This window comes from Martes martes (assembly GCF_963455335.1).
Source record: "Martes martes genome assembly, chromosome: 5".
Classification (NCBI taxonomy): Eukaryota; Metazoa; Chordata; class Mammalia; order Carnivora; family Mustelidae; genus Martes; species Martes martes.
In genome coordinates, this window is record NC_137892.1 from 69,199,290 (window position 1) to 69,219,646 (window position 20,357).

Below are 20,357 nucleotides of genomic sequence, written 5' to 3' on the forward strand. Positions count from 1 at the left end.
TTATTTCATTTTGTAAAATGGAGACCTATCCGTTCAACGAATATTTACCAAACATCTGCTATGCACCGGGTATGCTAAAAGTGTATCAGTGAAAAAAAAAAAAAAAAAAAAAAACAACTGAGGGGCACCTGGGTGGCTCAGTGGGTTAAAGCCTCTGCCTTCGCCTCAGGTCATGATCCCAGGGTCCCGGGACAGAGGCCCGAGCCAGGCTCTCTGCTCAGCAGGGAGCCTGCTTCCTCTCCCTCTGCCTGCCTCTCTGCCTACTTGTGATCTCTGTCTGTCAAATAAATAAATAAAATCTTAAAAAAAAACAACAACTGAAATCTCTGAGTTCATGGAACTTAAGTCTCAATGGGGGGATTACAGATGACAGATAAGGGAAATGAAATACACTGGATGCTAAGGAACAAAGTTAAGAAAGGTGATAAGGAGCTCTCTGCCACAGGGTGTTACAATTTTACATAGAATGACCTGAGAAGTCTTCATAGAGAATGTATCATCTGAACATAGAAATGAAGGAGGTAGAGGAGGAAGCCAGACAGGTTATCAGGGGAAGAGGTCCAGGCGGATGGAACAGCTAGTGCAAAAGCCTTGAGGCAGGAGTGCCTGGCAAGTTCAACTATTAAGTCATGGAGGCAAGGGCAGCCGCAGAGTGAGTGAGAGGGTAAGCAGCAGAATTAAGTCCATCTGAATCATTAGGGCCTTGAGAACCACGGGAAAGGATTTTGGCTTTTACCAGGAGTCAGAGGAGAAGCTCAGGAAACATTCTGAGTAGAGCAGTGACAAGATTTGACGTGTTTTAATAGGATCACTCTGGACACCAAGCTGAGAGTACACTCCAGGCAACAAGGAAGAAAACAGGGAGATTGGCTAAGACGCCACTGACTGAATCCAATGGATCATGGTGGTAGCAATGGAGATAGAAGTCAGATTTTTTAACACAAGGAATTAAAATTTTTTTATTATAGAAAGTTTCAAACATAATAAGAAAAGAATAGTATCATGAACCCTATGTATACCCATCAATCAACTTCAATAATTATCCATTGATGACCAATCCTGTTTCGCCTATCCCTTCTGCCAACAGATTACTTTGAAGCAAATCTCAAGACATCCGATAGTTTCATATGCAACATTTCTCCACCCCTCCAAACTGGAGAAAGACCTGGGGATATGCAGCCTGAAGAGTTTGAGAAACCCATTAGAAATCCAGGTGGAGAGGAGCAGTAGGCAGTGTACACACAGAAGGATAAGTACCACCATAGACTAGATAGTCACCCACGGAATGGGTGAAAATGTAGAGAGTTCTAAATTTCTGGGTTTTCTAATGGGGTATCCCAATTTAGAGAATTAACTGCTAGTTCCAGTGCAAAGTAGGATATAAATGACAGCAATTAGCAGTTATTTTTGTCTCTGTCATTTATCTCATCTGTGTCTAAAAACATTTATTTTACTTTTTAAAAGACTTTAAATTTACTTGACAGAGACAGAGACAGCCAGCGTACACGTAGGGGGAGCCGAAGGCAAGAGGAGAGGCGGAAGCAGGTTCCCTCAGTCCCAGGACCTTGGGATCATGACTGGAGCTGAAGGCAGAGGCTTAACCGACAGCCACGCAGGCGCCCCCTGTATCTAAAAACATTTCAATTCTAGAAATGCCCAGTACTACTGCTGTTTTTAAATATATTTTCCTAAGAAAAGTCGAAGCAAAAGCACAGAAATAACTGCAGCAAGTTCTACATAACTCAATATCCCATTGCTTAATTGAACACACTGGTAAAAACGTGTGCTTCACTGAAATGGGTTTATCTTCACCTGTGTGAAGTGGCTCAATTGAATCAGAACACCTTATCGACGCTTACATAATAAAAATAATTTTTACATAAAAAGCAAAAAATAAACGTGGGGAATCATGGAATAACAAAAGGCGTGATTTTAAAGGGAATGGCCAGCGATATTTGCCGACGTCGTGGTTACCGTCTACGCCTCGCGTCTCTCTCAGGGCGCTACTGGGAGCCCTCTTGGATTCAGCACGCTGAGGCACAGAGGGTCTTTGTTTTGGACAAGCCCCGGACTCTGGCTCCCTTCCGTAGGCGCACACAGCTCTGAAAGCCATAGCGGGGGGAGGATACATGGTTTCCCCCAGGAAAGTGACACGGGAACCGAACTTGTCGCCTTTACAAAAAACTGAAGCATCGCTCTCAAGTTCTGCTGGGCCCACGAGATGTTTCTGGGCTTCCTGGGAGCCGGGAAAGGCCCGAGGGTTTAAGTTAACCCACGCGTGAGTGACAAGGGACACCGAGCACGGGCGCTGGGGTCGCTCCCGAGCCCGCCGATCGCCGTCCGGTCCGCCAGTCTCTCTCTCACTCCCCGGGACTGCCCACCCCAGGGACCGCTCGGTCTGCGCGTTCGACAAAAAATCCATTCTCGGTCCGTCCAGACGACGCCCCAAAGCGGCCGGAACTAAGTCCGCGCGCAGGTCGGGATCAGAGGATCCCGGCGCCGGGGAAGGGCGTCCGCGTGGACGCGCCTCGCCGCGCACCTGTGTCCCCTGAATGAAAGCGGGCTGGCTGAAGGGCCCTCCTGACGCGCAGGCCTCGCTATCCCCGGTGCCCTCACCTCTCTCCGCGTCTCCCTCCGGCCTTGGCCGCAGGTTATGGCGGGGCTGAGTGGCGAGCGCCGCGGGCCCGGGCGCGCGCCGAGGGGCCCAAGGCCTCTCCTTCCTCAGCCGCGCACCTGCCGGGGGGGCCGCCGGGCCCCTCCCCGTCCGCCGCCGCGTCACGAGGGCCCCACCCCTCGGGCCCACTCACCTGCGCGGCTGCCGGGAAGAGCGCGCACACCGCCCACCGCACTGAAAGCCCGCTCAGCTCCCGGGGCGGGGCCGAGCCAAGTTTGCCCCGCCCGGCTTTGTCAGGCCGGGACTCTCGCTTGGCGCCCGGGAGGGTCGGGGCCCGCCCCGCACCTCCGAGCAGCGGTTACACACTCAGCTCCGCCCGCGCCACAGCGCGCGCACACAGCTCAGAAAGGTAGTAAAAGGCGTGATTACTCCCGCCGAGAGTTCTCATCGCAAGGCTGCCATTCTCTTCCCTGTTTTTGAAAAGTTAACGGATAAAGGGAGAGTCATGTATGCCCAATGATACCTGGCTGAGACTATATGTTAGGAAACAGTTAAAAAAAGAAACGAAAAGAAATTCAACATTTTAATTTTGATATAAATTAAATACTTTCCAAAAAGCATCTAAAATAGTCCACTGTACAGCATATAAAAATGATATTTGAGAAGTTAGAGACCATAGAGAAATTGTGGATAAGGCACAAGGTTTATTTACACTCATAATTGCATACTAAACTGTTTCATAATTCATATTTACAACCCCATAAAGTTTTAGTATTCTGAGTTATTCCTTCACATTCTTTGATATTTGGCATAATGTTCAAACACACGTCATTCACACTGACCTCCTCTCCCAACCACTCACAAGACTAAATAAATACTAGAGAAAAAAAATTAAGATATTATTTGAAACTTGATCTTCTGTTTACTTCAAAATGACAGAGAAGTGAGTTTCTTGTGCTGAAATACTACAAGAGTGAAGTATTAAGCTGTCATTAACTTGAAAAGTATATTATCTCTGTTGAAATACCACTGAATAAAATGCACATGAACCTGCCAAGTAGCACCATGACCGGCAGGCTGGTTTCTATGTCCCATCGCTCTCATAGTCTTCTATTATCAGCTCTTCTTCTTCCATGTCTTGTGCGGAAAAGGGCTGAGGCTGGCTGGCAGGCAGTTCACTCCCACTATTTTGACTCAAAGGCAGACAGCACGTTTCAGTTTCGGCGGTTTGAGTGGGTTCACCCAGAGCTTCCTCTGCAGGCTGCCCTCCTCCATTAAGATGGGCTTCATCTCCACTGTCTGGGTCTATCAATCCAGGTTCCCGGTCAGTCAGGGCTTCCATTTTCAACCTGCCAGATTCACAATGCAGGCATCATAATAATGAAAAAATGGGTTATCTTTAAATTATGCCATGTGTGTGAGAATTATGAAGCCATCTCTAGTCTTTCATTTACCCTGACTAAGCTCGCTGTTTAGCCAAGCCCTTTGGTTTATTTAATGGTATAAAATAGTATAAGGTAAATGACAATATGTGAAAAAATCATTACAACTTACAATATAAACGACTTGATCAATGTCTTTGCTAAAGAGTTCCTACAAATTAAAAAGAAAAATTAAATAGAATAGTAAAATGGGTAGGGATACCTGGGTGGCTCAGCTGGTTAACTGTCACACTCCTGATTCAGCCTCAGGTCATGATCTCAGGGTTCAGATCGGCTCCACACTGAGAGTGGAACCTGCTTAATATTTTCTCTCTCCCTAGCCCTCTGCCCTTCCTTCACCTTTTGGGCACACATCCACGCACTCTCTCTCTTAAAAAAAATAGAAAAAGCCACTGATTTCTGGACATTGACTTTGTATCCTGCCACATTACTGAATTGCTGTATGAGTTCTAGTAGTTTGGGGGTGGAGTCTTTCGGGTTTTCCATATAAAGAATCATGTCATCTGCGAAGAGAGAGAGTTTGACTTCTTCCTTGCCAATTTGGATACCTTTTATTTCTCTTTGTTGTCTGATTGCTGTTGCTAGGCCTTCTAATACAATGTTGAACAAGAGTGGTGAGAGTGGGCATCCTTGTCGTGTTCCTGATCTCAACGGGAAGGCTGCAAGCTTTTTCCCATTGAGGATGATATTTGCTGTGGGTCTTTCATAGATTTGATGAGGTTCAGGAATGTTCCCTCTATCCCTATTCTTTGAAGCGTTTTAATCAGGAATGGATGCTGGATTTTGTCAAAAGCTTTTTCTGCATCAACTGAGAGGATCATGTGGCTCTTCTCTCTTCTCTTATTGATTTGTTCTATCACATTGATTGATTTGCGAATGTTGAACCATCCTTGTAACCCAGGGATAAATCCCACCTGGTCATGGTGGATAATCTTTTTAATGTGCTGTTGGATCCTGTTTGCTAGGACAGGAGCAGGATGTCCAGAAATCAGTGGCTTTCTTATACACTAATAATGAAAATACAGAAAGGCAAATTAGAGAATCGATTCCATTTACTATAGCACCAAGAACCATAAGATACCTTGGAATAAACCTAACCAAAGAGGTTAAAGATCTGTACTCAAGGAACTACAGAACACTCTTTTTTTTTTTTTTTTTTTTTTTTTTTAAAGATTTTATTTATTTATTTGACAGACAGAGATCACAATTAGGCAGAAAGGCAGGCAGAGAGAGAGGAAGGGAAGCAGGCTCCCTGCTGAGCAGAGAGCCCGATGCGGGGCTCGATCCCAGGACCCTGGGACCATGACCTGAGCCGAAGGCAGAGGCTTTAACCCACTGAGCCACCCAGGCGCCCCACTACAGAACACTCTTAAAAGAAACTGAAGAAGACACAAAAAGATGGAAGACCATTCCATGCTCTTGGATCGGAAGAATAAACATCGTTAAAATGTCTATACTGCCCAGAGCAATCTATACTTTTTTTTTTTAATTTTTTATTTATTTTCAGTGTAACAGTATTCATTGTTTTTTCACCACACCCAGTGCTCCATGCAATCTGTGCCCTCCCTAATACCCACCACCTGGTTCCCCCACCCTCCCACCCCGCCCCTTCAAAACCCTCAGGTTGTTTTTCAGAGTCCATTGTCTCTCATGGTTCACCTCCCCTTCCAATTTCCCTCAGCTCCCTTCTCCTCTCCATCTACCCTTGTCCTCTATATTATTTGTTATGCTCCACCAATAAGTGAAACCATATGATACTTGACTTTCTCTGTTTGACTTATTTCACTCAACATAATCTCTTCCAGTCCTGTCCATGTTGCTACAAAAGTTGGGTATTCGTCCTTTCTGATGGAGGCATAATACTCCATAGTGTATATGGACCACATCTTCCTTATCCATTCATCCGTTGAAGGGCATCTTGGTTCTTTCCACAGTTTGGCGACCGTGGCCATTGCTGCTATAAACATTGGGGTACAGATGGCCCTTCTTTTCACTACATCTGTATCTTTGGGGTAAATACCCAGCAGTGCAATTGCAGGGTCATAGGGAAGATCTATTTTTAATTTCCTGAGGAATCTCCACACTGTTCTCCAAAGTGGCTGCACCAGTTTGCATTCCCACCAACAGTGTAAGAGGGTTCCCCTTTCTCCACATCCTCTCCAACACACGTTGTTTCCTGTCCTGTTAATTTTGGCCATTCTAACTGGTGTAAGGTGGTATCTCAATGTGGTTTTGATTTGAATCTCCCTGATGGCTAGTGATGATGAACATTTTTTCATGTGTCTGGTAGCCATTTGTATGTCTTCATTGGAGAAGTGTCTGTTCATATCTTCTGCCCATTTTTTGATATGATTATCTGTTTTGTGTGTGTTGAGTTTGAGGAGTTCTTTATAGATCCTGGATATCAACCTTTTATCTGTACTGTCATTTGCAAATATCTTCTCCCATTCCGTGGGTTGCCTCTTTGTTTTGATGACTGTTTCTTTTGCTGTGCAGAAGCTTTTTATCTTGATGAAGTCCCAGAAGTTCATCTTTGCCTTTATTTCCTTCGCCTTTGGAGACATATCTTGAAAGAAGTTGCTATGGCTGATATCAAAGAGGTTACTCCCTATGTTCTCCTCGAGGATTCTGATGGATTCCTGTCTCACGTTGAGGTCTTTTATCCATTTCGAGTTTATCTTTGTGTACGGTGTAAGAGAATGGTCAAGTTTCATTCTTCTACATATAGCTGTCCAGTTTTCCCAGCACCATTTATTGAAGAGACTGTCTTTTTTCCACTGGATATTTTTTCCTGTTTTGTCAAAGATTATTTGACCATAGAGTTGAGGGTCCATATCTGGGCTCTCTACTCTGTTCCACTGGTCCATGTGTCTGTTTTTATGCCAGTACCATGCTGTCTTGGTGATCACAGCTTTGTAGTAAAGCTTGAAATCAGGTAACGTGATGCCGCCAGTTTTATTTTTGTTTTTCAACATTTCCTTAGCAATTCGGGGTCTCTTCTGATTCCATACAAATTTTAGTATTATTTGCTCCAGCTCTTTGAAAAATACTGGTGGAATTTTGATTGGAATGGCATTAAAAGTATAGATTGCTCTGGGCAGTATAGACATTTTAACGATGTTTATTCTTCCCATCCAAGAGCATGGAATGGTCTTCCATCTTTTTGTGTCTTCTTCAGTTTCTTTTAGGAGTGTTCTGTAGTTCCTCGAGTACAGATCTTTAACCTCTTTGGTTAGGTTTATTCCGAGGTATCTTATGGTTTTTGGTGCTATAGTAAATGGAATCGATTCTCTAATTTGCCTTTCTGTATTTTCATTGTTAGTGTATAAGAAAGCCACTGATTTCTGGACATTGACTTTGTATCCTGCTACATTACTGAATTGCTGTATGAGTTCTAGTAGTTTGGAGGTGGAGTCTTTCGGGTTTTCCATATAAAGAATCATGTCATCTGCGAAGAGAGAGAGTTTGACTTCTTCCTTGCCAATTTGGATACCTTTTATTTCTCTTTGTTGTCTGATTGCTGTTGCTAGGACTTCTAATACTATGTTGAACAAGAGTGGTGAGAGTGGGCATCCTTGTCGTGTTCCTGATCTCAATGGGAAGGCTGCAAGCTTTTTCCCATTGAGGATGATATTTGCTGTGGGTTTTTCATAGATAGATTTGATGAAGTTCAGGAATGTTCCCTCTATCCCTATACTTTGAAGCGTTTTAATCAGGAACGGATGCTGGATTTTGTCAAAAGCTTTTTCTGCATCAATGGAGAGGATCATGTGGTTCTTCTCTCTTCTCTTATTGATTTGTTCTATCACATTGATTGATTTGCGAATGTTGAACCATCCTTGTAACCCAGGGATAAATCCCACCTGGTCATGGTGGATAATCTTTTTAATGTGCTGTTGGATCCTGTTTGCTAGGACAGGAGCAGGATGTCCAGAAATCAGTGGCTTTCTTATACACTAATAATGAAAATACAGAAAGGCAAATTAGAGAATCGATTCCATTTACTATAGCACCAAGAACCATAAGATACCTTGGAATAAACCTAACCAAAGAGGTTAAAGATCTGTACTCAAGGAACTACAGAACACTCTTAAAAGAAACTGAAGAAGACACAAAAAGATGGAAGACCATTCCATGCTCTTGGATCGGAAGAATAAACATCGTTAAAATGTCTATACTGCCCAGAGCAATCTATACTTTTAATGCCATTCCAATCAAAATTCCACCAGTATTTTTCAAAGAGCTGGAGCAAATAATCCTAAAATTTGTATGGAATCAGAAGAGACCCCGAATTGCTAAGGAAATGTTGAAAAACAAAAATAAAACCGGCAGCATCACATTACCTGATTTCAAGCTTTACTACAAAGCTGTGATCACCAAGACAGCGTGGTACTGGCATAAAAACAGACACATGGACCAGTGGAACAGAGTAGAGAGCCCAGATATGGACCCTCAACTCTATGGTCAAATAATCTTCGACAAAACAGGAAAAAATATCCAGTGGAAAAAAGACAGTCTCTTCAATAAATGGTGCTGGGAAAACTGGACAGCTATATGTAGAAGAATAAAACTCGACCATTCTCTTACACCATACACAAAGATAAACTCGAAATGGATAAAAGACCTCAACGTGAGACAGGAATCCATCAGAATCCTCGAGGAGAACATAGGCAGTAACCTCTTTGATATCAGCCACAGCAACTTCTTTCAAGATATGTCTCCAAAGGCGAAGGAAACAAAAGCGAAAATGAACTTTTGGGACTTCATCAAGATCAAAAGCTTCTGCACAGCAAAAGAAACAGTCAACAAAACAAAGAGGCAACCCACGGAATGGGAGAAGATATTTGCAAATGACAGTACAGACAAAAGGTTGACGTCCAGGATCTATAAAGAACTCCTCAAACTCAACACACACAAAACAGACAATCATATTAAAAAATGGGCAGAAGATATGAACAGACACTTCTCCAATGAAGACATACAAATGGCTATCAGACACATGAAAAAATGTTCATCATCACTAGCCATCAGGGAGATTCAAATCAAAACCACATTGAGATACCACCTTACACCAGTTAGAATGGCCAAAATTAGCAAGACAGGAAACAACGTGTGTTGGAGAGGATGTGGAGAAAGGGGAACCCTCTTCCACTGTTGGTGGGAATGCAAACTGGTGCAGCCACTTTGGAGAACAGTGTGGAGATTCCTCAGGAAATTAAAAATAGATCTTCCCTATGACCCTGCAATTGCACTGCTGGGTATTTACCCCAAAGATACAGATGTAGTGAAAAGAAGGGCCATCTGTACCCCAATGTTTATAGCAGCAATGGCCACGGTCGCCAAACTGTGGAAAGAACCAAGATGCCCTTCAACGGATGAATGGATAAGGAAGATGTGGTCCATATACACTACGGAGTATTACGCCTCCATCAGAAAGGACGAATACCCAACTTTTGTAGCAACATGGACAGGACTGGAAGAGATTATGTTGAGTGAAATAAGTCAAACAGAGAGAGTCAAGTATCATATGGTTTCACTTATTTGTGGAGCATAACAAATAATATGGAGGACAAGGGTAGATGGAGAGGAGAAGGGAGTTGAGGGAAATTGGAAGGGGAGGTGAACCATGAGAGACTATGGACTCTGAAAAACAACCTGAGGGTTTTGAAGGGGTGGGGGTGGGAGGTTGGGGGAACCAGGTGGTGGGTATTAGGGAGGGCACAGACTGCATGGAGCACAGGGTGTGGTGAAAAAACAATGAATACTGTTACACTGAAAATAAATAAAAAATTAAAAAAAAAAAAGAAAAAAATAGGTATAAATGGGAGAATTTACATAAAAAATACAAATGGTAACTAAATTGTTCAACCTAATTAGTAATTTTAAAAATTGAAATTAAAATAATGAACTACTACCATCATCTTTAAAACTGGCAAAGACCTTTAATTAATTAATTTAGTTAGTTAGTTATTAAAGTTTCATTTATTTAAGTAATCTCTACACCCAACATGGGACTCAAACACGAGATCAAGAGTCTCATGCTCTTCTGACTGAGCCAGCCAAGTGCCACAAGACCTTTTAGGAAGGTTTTAATAAAACCCAGTGGTGCCAAGAGCTAGGAGAAAAGAATATACTGATACACTGTAAGTGGACATAAAACTGGCAAAATATTCCTGGAAGTAATCTGGCAATATAGAGCAAAGGCTTCAGAAAAGTGTATTATCTATGGATCCAGCAAGTTTATTTTTAGGAATACATTCTATGTAAATAGCATTTGATGTTCACAATGACTAAAGCTACAAGGAAAACTGTGATAAAATTGGAAATAAGCTAAATGTACAAAAATAAGGTGTAGGTTGTATTACAAGGAACTAGAGAACTATTAAATATTAACTATCAAGCTATATATTAATGTTTAATATTGTCAACATGAATCAATGGTAATATTAAATATGGTCATCATGATTGTTTATTTAAGTAATCTTTATATCCAATGTAGGGCTTGAACTCACAACCCTGAGAATGAGAGTCTCATGCTCTATCTTGACTGTGCCAGCCAGGCATCCCTAAATATGGTCATCATGAATGACTGTAGTAAATAGCACTGACAAATCCTGTCTCCCAAGTTAGATCAAGTAGTTGAACCAGTAATAGCAGTTAAAAAAGCCCTTTTAAAACTTTTAAAATTTGACCTTACAAATAAGCTAAGTAGAAATGAAATATAGGTATCGTGTTAATCACTGTTATTAGCCCAGAAGTGATTCTGGAATAAAAGGAACAGCACAGATAAAGATTTACGTCTCTATATCTACGGTTTTGTTTTGTTTTGGTTTTTAATTTGTCTGAATCTACTAAGAGAAGGAAGTTAAAAAAAAAAAAAAGAGTGCTTTTGTGGTAGTTGCTGGTTAATGCAAGCTTTAAACACAGGCTAAGAACACCTCTGGGCAGGAAAGGTGAAAAGGGGTTTCCACGTACGCAAGATTTGTTAAATGAAGAATTTTTAAAATCCCCTTACTTTTATGATTGTGAGCCAGTGAAAATATATATGAGCCAGTGAAAATATACTGTTATATGTAATAAAATGATGGATCTACAATGCAATCATATGGTCATTAATCACTGGAAATAACATGTATTTCTTAGATTTTACAGATAAATTTTACTGGGTGTATACTTAATAAATAGGTAACATTCAGTGGACATTTCAGTAACGGGTCTTGAAATAGGTTTTTTTTGTTTGTTGTTTGCTTTGTTTTTTTAAGATTTTATTTATTTATTTGATAGACAGAGAGAGATCACAAGTAGGCAGAGAGGCAGGCAGAGAGAGAGGGGGAAGCAGGCTCCCCGCTGAGCAGAGAACCTGATGCGGGGCTCAATCCTAGAACCCTGAGATCATGACCTGAGCCGAAGGCAGAGGCTTAACCCACTGAGTCATCCAGGTGCCCCTTGAAACAGGTTTTTAAAATTAAATCAGCTTACCTTCCAAAGTGTCGTTTCAGAGGAAGCCTTCCAATATCTTGAATAAAAGAAATTTGAGCTGAAACAGATTTTTTAAAAGATTTAGACAATTCTCTGAAGATAAACAAGTGGACAACAAGCACATGAAAATCATGAATCCTCTGGAAAATTCAAATGAAAACCACAGGATACCATTTCACATCCTTTACGATGTCCATTATTAAAAAAAAGAAAGAAAGAAAGAAAAAGAAAAAAAGGAAAGTTTCGCAAAGATGTGCAGAAAGTGAAACCCTTGGGAATTGCTGGTGGAAATGTAAAATGATATAACTGCTGTGGAAAATGGTAAGGCAGTTCCTTAAAAAATTAAATACAGAATTACTGTATGACCTAGCTATTCCATTTCTGGGTATATACCCAAAAGAACTAACAGCACAGTCTTAAAAAGCAATTTGTACACCCATGTTCATAACAGCATCGTTCACAATAGCCAAAGGTGGAAGTAACTTATGCATCCGTCAGCAGATGAATAGATAAACAAAATGTGGTATATACACACAATGTGGTATTATTCAACCTTAAAAAGGAAATTCTGATACATATAATTTTAAATATATATTCTTTATTTTATTTTGGGGGGGGAAGAGGGATAGAGGGAAAGGAGAAAGAGAATCTTAGGCAGGCTCCACAGCCAGTGTGGAGCTCGAATGGGGCTCCATCTCATGACCCTCAGATAATGATTTGAGCCAAAACCAAGAATCAGATGCTTAAATAACTGAGCCAAATTGGCTCCCTGACATATGCTATAATACAAATAAACTTTGATATAAACACAAATAAACTGTGTGAAATAAGTCACAAAAGGACAAACACTGTATGAGTCCACTTACGTGAGGTCCTAAAGTAATCAAATTCAGAGACAGAAGATAGGTGGTGGGAAGGGAGTGGGAGGTAGTGTTTAACGTGTGTAGTTTCAAATTCGCAAGATGACAAAGTTCTAGGGATTGGTTTTACAAAGTGAATACGCTCATCACCATTGAACTACATACTTAAAAATGGTTTAAGATGATAAATTTTTATGTTCTGAAAAAACATTTATTCAGGAAAATCTAACAGCAAGAGTCTGTGGCATTTGAACCAGGACTCACTCCATTGCTTCTTCAGCTTTAGAGAGACTTCATGCTAGGTGGTTGCAGCCAAGGACCCATAGGACTCCTTCCCTCCTGTGGCTAGCCAAAAATTCAGGACTCCCTTGCTCCAACCCAAAGCATGGAAGCTCTATCCTAGTAGCACAGCAGGCTGAGAATCCTGCTTCCTCCTTGAACTACAATGGCCCTCACCCAAGTTCCTTCATAGGGAAGTGGGTCCCCACTGTGAGGGTCCCAGCCATGATGATCAGAGGCTACCTTACACCTGAGCACTCACCCAGAACAGTGGGGTATGAATGTATGTATGTATATATATATCTATATATGTGCGCATGTGTGTGTATACACATACATATATATACATGTACATATATACACACATACATATACATATACATGTGTTTATGTATATGTATGTGTGTATATATATGTACATACATATACATACATACATATATATTTTTTTTATTTTTTATTTTTTTTTATTTTTATTTTTTTTAAATTGTTGTTTTTTTTTTTTTTTCAATTTTTTATTTATTTTCAGCGTAACAGTATTCATTGTTTTTTCACCACACCCAGTGCTCCATGCAATCTGTGCCCTCCCTAATACCCACCACCTGGTTCCCCCACCCTCCCACCCCGCCCCTTCAAAACCCTCAGGTTGTTTTTCAGAGTCCATAGTCTCTCATGGTTCACCTCCCCTTCCAATTTCCCTCAACTCTCTTCTCCTCTCCATCTACCCTTGTCCTCTATATTATTTGTTATGCTCCACCAATAAGTGAAACCATATGATACTTGATTTTCTCTGTTTGACTTATTTCACTCAGCATAATCTCTTCCAGTCCTGTCCATGTTGCTACAAAAGTTGGGTATTCGTCCTTTCTGATGGAGGCATAATACTCCATAGTGTATATGGACCACATCTTCCTTATCCATTCATCCGTTGAAGGGCATCTTGGTTCTTTCCACAGTTTGGCGACCGTGGCCATTGCTGCTATAAACATTGGGGTACAGATGGCCCTTCTTTTCACTACATCTGTATCTTTGGGGTAAATACCCAGCAGTGCAATTGCAGGGTCATAGGGAAGATCTATTTTTAATTTCCTGAGGAATCTCCACACTGTTCTCCAAAGTGGCTGCACCAGTTTGCATTCCCACCAACAGTGGAAGAGGGTTCCCCTTTCTCCACATCCTCTCCAACACACGTTGTTTCCTGTCTTGCTAATTTTGGCCATTCTAACTGGTGTAAGGTGGTATCTCAATGTGGTTTTGATTTGAATCTCCCTGATGGCTAGTGATGATGAACATTTTTTCATGTGTCTGGTAGCCATTTGTATGTCTTCATTGGAGAAGTGTCTGTTCATATCTTCTGCCCATTTTTTAATATGATTATCTGTTTTGTGTGTGTTGAGTTTGAGGAGTTCTTTATAGATCCTGGATATCAACCTTTTATCTGTACTGTCATTTGCAAATATCTTCTCCCATTCCGTGGGTTGCCTCTTTGTTTTGATGACTGTTTCTTTTGCTGTGCAGAAGCTTTTTATCTTGATGAAGTCCCAAAAGTTCATCTTTGCCTTTGTTTCCTTCGCCTTTGGAGACATATCTTGAAAGAAGTTGCTGTATGTATGTATATATATATCTATATATGTGCGCATGTGTGTGTATACACATACATATATATACATGTACATATATACACACATACATATACATATACATGTGTTTATGTATATGTATGTGTGTATATATATGTACATACATATACATACATACATATATATATTTTTTTTTATTTTTTATTTTTTTTTTTAAGTAGGCTCCACACCCAATGTGGGGCTTAACTCCCACCCCAAGATCAAGAGTTGCATGCTCTTGAGCTGCCTTGTTTTGCAGTGGGTTGAGCGCCCAACTCTTGGTTTCAGCTCAGGTCACAATCTCAGGACTGTGGGATGGAGCCTGAGGGCTCCATGCTCAGCACTGAGTTGGCCTAAGACTCTTCTTTCTTTCCCCCCACCTCACCCTCCCCCCCCACCCCTCCTGCACATGCTCTCTAATAAATACTGGGGGGAAAAAAAAGTTGCATGCTCTGCCAACTCAGCCAGCCAGGCACCCCCAAAACATTTCTTTTTACTTTGTTATGTTAGTCACCATACATCATTAGTTTTTGATGTAGTGTTCCATGACTCATTGGTTATATATTATACCCAGTGCTCCATGCACTTTGTGCCCTACTTAATACCCATCACTGGGCTAACCCATCCCCCCACCGCCTCCCCACTAAAACCCTCCATTTGTTTCCAGGAGTCCATGGTCTCTCATGGTTTGTCTCCCCCATCATTTTCCTCTTCCTTCTCCTAATGTCCTCCATGCTATACCTTATGCTCCACAAATAAGTGAAACCATATGATAATTGGCTTTCTCTGCTTGACTTATTTCACTCAGCATAATCTCCTCCAGTCCCATCCATGTTGATGCAAAAGTTGGGTATTCATCCCTTCTGATGGCTAAATAACATTCCATTATATACATGGACCACATCTTCTTTTGCCATTCATCTGTTGAGGGGCATCTCGGTTTTTCCACAGTTTAGTTATTGTGGACACTGATGCTATGAACACTGGGGGGAGCATGAGGCCCTTCTTTTCACTCTATCTGTATCTTTGGGGTAAATACCCAGTAGTGCAATCGCTAAGTCGTAAGGTAGTTCTATTTTTAATTTTTTGAGGAACCTCCACACTGTTTTCCAAAGTGGCTGTACCAACCTGCATTCCCACCAACAGTGTAAGAGGGTTCCCATTTCTCCACAAGCTCTCTCAACATTTGTTGTTCCTCGCCTTGTCAATTTTTGCCATTCTGACTGGTGTAAGGTGGTATCTCAATGTGATTTTGATTTGAATTTCCCTGATGGCTAATGATGACGAATATTTTTCATGTGTCTATTAGCCGTTTGTATGCCTTCTTTGGAGAAGTGTCTGTTCATGTCTTCTGCCCATTTTTTTACTTGGTTATTTGTTTTTTGGGTATTGAGTTTGAGAAGTTCTTTATAGATCCTGGATATCAGCCCTTTGTAGTGTCATTTGCAAATATCTTCTCCCATTCCATGGGTTGCCTCTTTGTTTTGTTGACTGTTTCCTTTGCTTTTCAGAAGCTTTTTATCTTGATGAAATACCAAAAGTTCATTTTTGCTTTTATTTCCCTTGCCTTTGGAGATGTGTCTTGAAAGAAGTTGCTGTGGCCAGTGCTGAAGAGATTACTGCCTATGTTCTCCTCTAGAATTTTGATGGATTCCTGTCGTGCATTGAGGTCTTTCATCCATTTTGAGTTTATCTTTGTGTATGGTGTAAAAGAATGGACCAGTTTCATTCTTCTGTATATAGCTGTCCAGTTTTCCTAGCACCATTTATTGAAGAGACTGTCTTTTATCCACTGGATATTTCTTCCTGCTTTGTTGAAGATTACTTGACCATAGAATTGAGGGTCCATATCTGGGCTCTCTATTCTGTTCCACTGGCCTATGTTTGTCTGTTTTTGTGCCAGTACCAGGCTGTCTTGGTGATTACAGCTTTATAATAAAGCTTAAAATCAGGCAACATGATGCCCCCAGCTTTTCTTTTTCAATATCATACCCTTGGCGCTTCGGGGTCTTTTCTGATTCCATCATACAAATTGTAGGATTGTTTGTTCCAGCACTTTGAAAAATGCCATTGGTATTTTGATTGGGATGGCTTTGGAAGTATAGATTGCTCTGGCCAGCAGATTTTAACAATATTTATTCTTCCAACTCATGAACATGGAATGTTTTTGTATCTTTTTGTGTCTTCTTCAATTTCTTTCATGAGTGTTCTGTAGTTTCTAGAGTATAGGTCCCTTGCCTTTTTGGTTAGGTTTATTCCAAGGTATCTTATGGGTTTCGGTGCTACTGTAAATGGAATTTATTCTCTAATTTCTCTTTCTACAGTTACATTGTTAGTGTATTAGAAAGCAAATGATTTTTTTATTTTTAAATTTTTATTAATATATCAATTCTTATGTATTAATATTTATAATTATAATTATCAATTATATTAATAATTAATATCAATAATTATGTATTATTAGCCCCATGGGTACAGGTCTGTGAATCGCCACGTTTACACACTTCACAGCACTCACCACAGCACATACCCTCCCCAATGTCTATAACCCAACCACCCTCTCCCTCCCCCGCCCCCCCCCCCCCCCCCCCGCTAGCAACCCTCAGTTTGTTTTGTGAGATTAAGAGTCTCTTACGGTTTGTCTCCCTCCTGATCCCATCTTGTTTCATTTTTTCTTTCCCTACCCCCCAAACTCCCACATTGCTTCTCAAATTCCTCATATCAGGGAGTTCACATGATAACTGTCTTTCTCGGATTGACTTATCTTGCTCAGCATAATACCCTCTAGTTCCATCCACGTCATCGCAAATGTTGATTCTTTTGATGGCTCCATAGTATTCCATTGTATATATACCACATCTTCTTTATTCATTCATCTGTTGATGGACATCTAGGTTCTTTCCATAGTTTGGCTATTGCGGACATTGCTGCTATAAACATTCAGGTGCACGTGCCCCTTCGGATCACTACATTTGTATCTTTAGGGTAAATACCCAGTAGTGCGATTGCTGGGTTGTAGGGTAGCTCTATTTTCATCTTTTTTTTTTTTTTAAGATTTTATTTATTTGACAGAGAGAGATCACAAGCAGGCAGAGAGGCAGGCAGAGAGAGAGAGAGGGAAGCAGGCTCCCTGTTGAGTAGAGAGCCCGATGCGGGGCTCGATCCCAGGACCCTGAGATCATGACCTGATCCAAAGGCAGAGGCTTTAACCCACTGAGCCACCCAGGCGCCCTATTTTCGTCTTTTTGAGGAGCCTCCATGCTGTCTTACAGAGTGGCTGCACTAGCTTGCATTTCCACCAACAATGTAGGAGGGTTCCCCTTTCTCCACACCCTCAGAAGCATCTGTTGTTTCCTGATTTAGCAACTGATTTCTGTACATAGATTTTGTATCCTGCCACATTACTGAATTGCTGTAGGAGTTCTAGTAATTTGGGGGTGGAATCTTTTGGGTTTTCTACATAAAGTATCATGTCATCTGCGAACAGAGTGAGTTTGAATTCTAGTTTGCCAATCTGAATACCTTTTCTCTTTGTTGTCTGATTGCTGTGGTTAGGACTTCTCATACTATGTTGAAGAAAAGTGGCGAGAGTGGACATCCTTGTTGTGTTCCTGATTTTAAGGGAAAGGCTCTCAGCTTTTCCCCACTGAGAATGATATTCGGTGTGGGTTTTTCACAGATGGATTTTATGAAATTGAGGAATATTCCCTCTATCCCTATACTCCGAAGAGTTTTAATCAGGAAAGGATGCTGTACTTTTTCAAATACTTTTTTTGCATCAATTGAGAGGACCATATGGTTCTTCTCTCTCCTCTTATTAATGTGTTCTATCACATTGATTTGTGAATGTTGAACACCGTTGCACCCCAGGGATGAATTCCACTTGGTTGTGGTGGATAATCTTTTTAATGTACTATTAGATCCTATTAGCTAGGATCTTGTTGAGAATTTTGTCATCCATATTCATCAGGGATATTGGTCCGAAATTCTCCTTTTTGAAGGGGTCTTTGTCTGGTTTGGGGATCAAGGTAATGCTGGCCTCACAGAATGAGTCTGGAAGTTTTTCTTTTGTTTCTACTTTTTGAAACAGCTTCAGGAAAATAGGTATTATTTCTTCTTTGAATATTTGGTGGAATTTACCAAGGAATCCATCAGGTCCTGGACTCTTTGTTTTTTGGGAGGTTTTTGATCACTGCTTCAATGTCATTACTGGTTATTGGTCTATTCAGGTTATCAATTTCTTCCTTGGTAGTTTCCAGTTTCCCAGGAATGCATCCATTTCTTCCAGGTTGCTTAATTTATTCGCATATAGTTGTTGATAATAATTTCTGATAGTTGTTTCTATTTCCTTGGTGTTAGACATGACTGTCCCCTTTCATTCATACTTTTATTAATTTGGATCCTTTCTCTTTTCTTTTGGATAATTCTGGCAAGTGGTTTATCGATCTCATTAATTCTTTCAAAGAAACTGCTTCCAGTTTCGTTGATGTGTTCTAGTGTATTTCTGGTTTCTAATTCATTGATCTCTGCTCTAATCTTAATTATTTCCCTTCTAGTGCATGCGTTGGGCTTAATTTGTTGTTGATTCTCCAGTTCAAGGTGTAAAGATAGTTTGTGTATTCTGGCTTTTTCTATTTTCTTGAGTGAGGCTTGGATGGTATGTATTTCCCCCTGAGGACCACTTTTGCTGTACCCCATTGGTTTTGGACTGATATGTTTTTGTTCTCATTGGTTTCCATGAATTGTTTAAGTTCTTCTTTGATTTCCTGGTTGACCCAAACGTTCTTTTTTTTTTTTTTTTTAGGATTTTGTTTATTTGACAGAGAGAGAGAGAGAGATCACAAGTAGGCAGAGAAGCAGGCAGAGAGAAGCAGGCAGAGAAAGGGGGAAGCAGGCTCCCTGCTGAGCAGAGACGTGGGGCTCAATCTCAGGACCCTGAGATCATGACCTGAGCGAAGACAGAGGCTTCACCCACTGAGTCACCCAGGTGCCCCGACCCAAACATTCTTGAGCAGAATAGTCTTTAGCATCCAAGTGTTTGAATTTCTTCCAAACCTTTTCTTCTGATTGAGTTTCAGTTTCAAAACATTGTGGTATGAGACTATACATGGAATAATCTCAATCTTTGGTATTGGCTGAACCTGATTTGTGACCCATTATTGTGGTCTATTCTGGAGAAAGCTCCATGTGAGCTAAAGAATGAGCATTCTGTTGCTTTAGGGTGGAATGTTCTGTATTTATCTATGACGTCCATCTGGTCCACAGAGTCATTCAAAGCTCTTGTTTCTTTGCTGATTTTCTGCTAAGATGTGGAGTGTTGAGTCTCCTACCAGTGATTGTGTGGAGTGTTGAGTCTCCTACTAGTGATGTATTATTATCAATATCTCTCTTTTTTTTTTCAGTATGTCTCTTTATTTTGGTTAACAGTTGGCTTATGTAGTTGGCTGCTCCCATGCTGGGGGCATAGATATTTAAAATTGTTAGATCTTCTTGTTGGAAAGATCTTTTAAGAATGATATAGTGTCCTTCTGTATCGCTAACTACAGCTTTTAGCTTACTTTGTCTGATAGGAGAATTGCTACCCCAGCTTTCTTTTGAGGTCCGTTGGCATGAAAGATGGTTCTCCATCCCTTCACTTTCAGTCTGAATGTATCTTTAGGTTCAAATGAGTCCCTTATAGACAGCACATGGATGGGTCCTGTCTTTTTATCCAATCAGTAACCCTGTGCCATTTTATGGGAGCATTTAGGCTGTTCATGTTGAGAGTGATTATTGAAAGATATGATTTTGTCATCGTCATGTTGCCTGTGAGGTCCTTGTTTCTATAGATTGTCTATGTAAATTTCTGTTCTATATCACTCTTGGGGTCTTTCTTTTATAGAACACCCCTTAATATTTCTTGCAGGGCCAGCTCAGTGGTCACATATTCTTCCAGTTTCTGCCCATCCTGGAAGCTCTTTATCTCTCCATCTATTCTCAATGACAGCCTTGCTGGAGAAGGTATTCTTGGTTGCATGTTCTTCTCGTTTAGTAACCTGAATATGTCTTGCCAGCCCTTTCTGGC

At 41.0% G+C, this 20,357-nt stretch overlaps 1 protein-coding gene across 5 annotated transcripts in view; it reads right to left on the reverse strand.

The window, feature by feature from the left end:
- Positions 1-3,184: 3,184 nt before the first annotated feature.
- RAD17 (RAD17 checkpoint clamp loader component) overlaps positions 3,185-20,357 on the reverse strand; it is a 47,235-nt gene continuing 30,062 nt past the window's right edge. For 2 of the 5 annotated variants that reach the window (XM_080803920.1, XM_080803922.1), the window contains 2 exons: positions 11,536-11,593; positions 3,185-3,963 (listed from right to left, as the gene is read on the reverse strand). In XM_080803920.1, the coding sequence (XP_080660046.1) occupies positions 3,699-3,963; positions 11,536-11,593 (323 nt within the window). In that variant the 3' untranslated portion in view covers positions 3,185-3,698. Of the gene's footprint in view, positions 3,964-4,168; positions 4,208-11,535; positions 11,594-20,357 lie in introns of all 5 variants that reach the window. The other 3 variants (XM_080803919.1, XR_013966845.1, XM_080803921.1) reach the window with 3 other exon arrangements.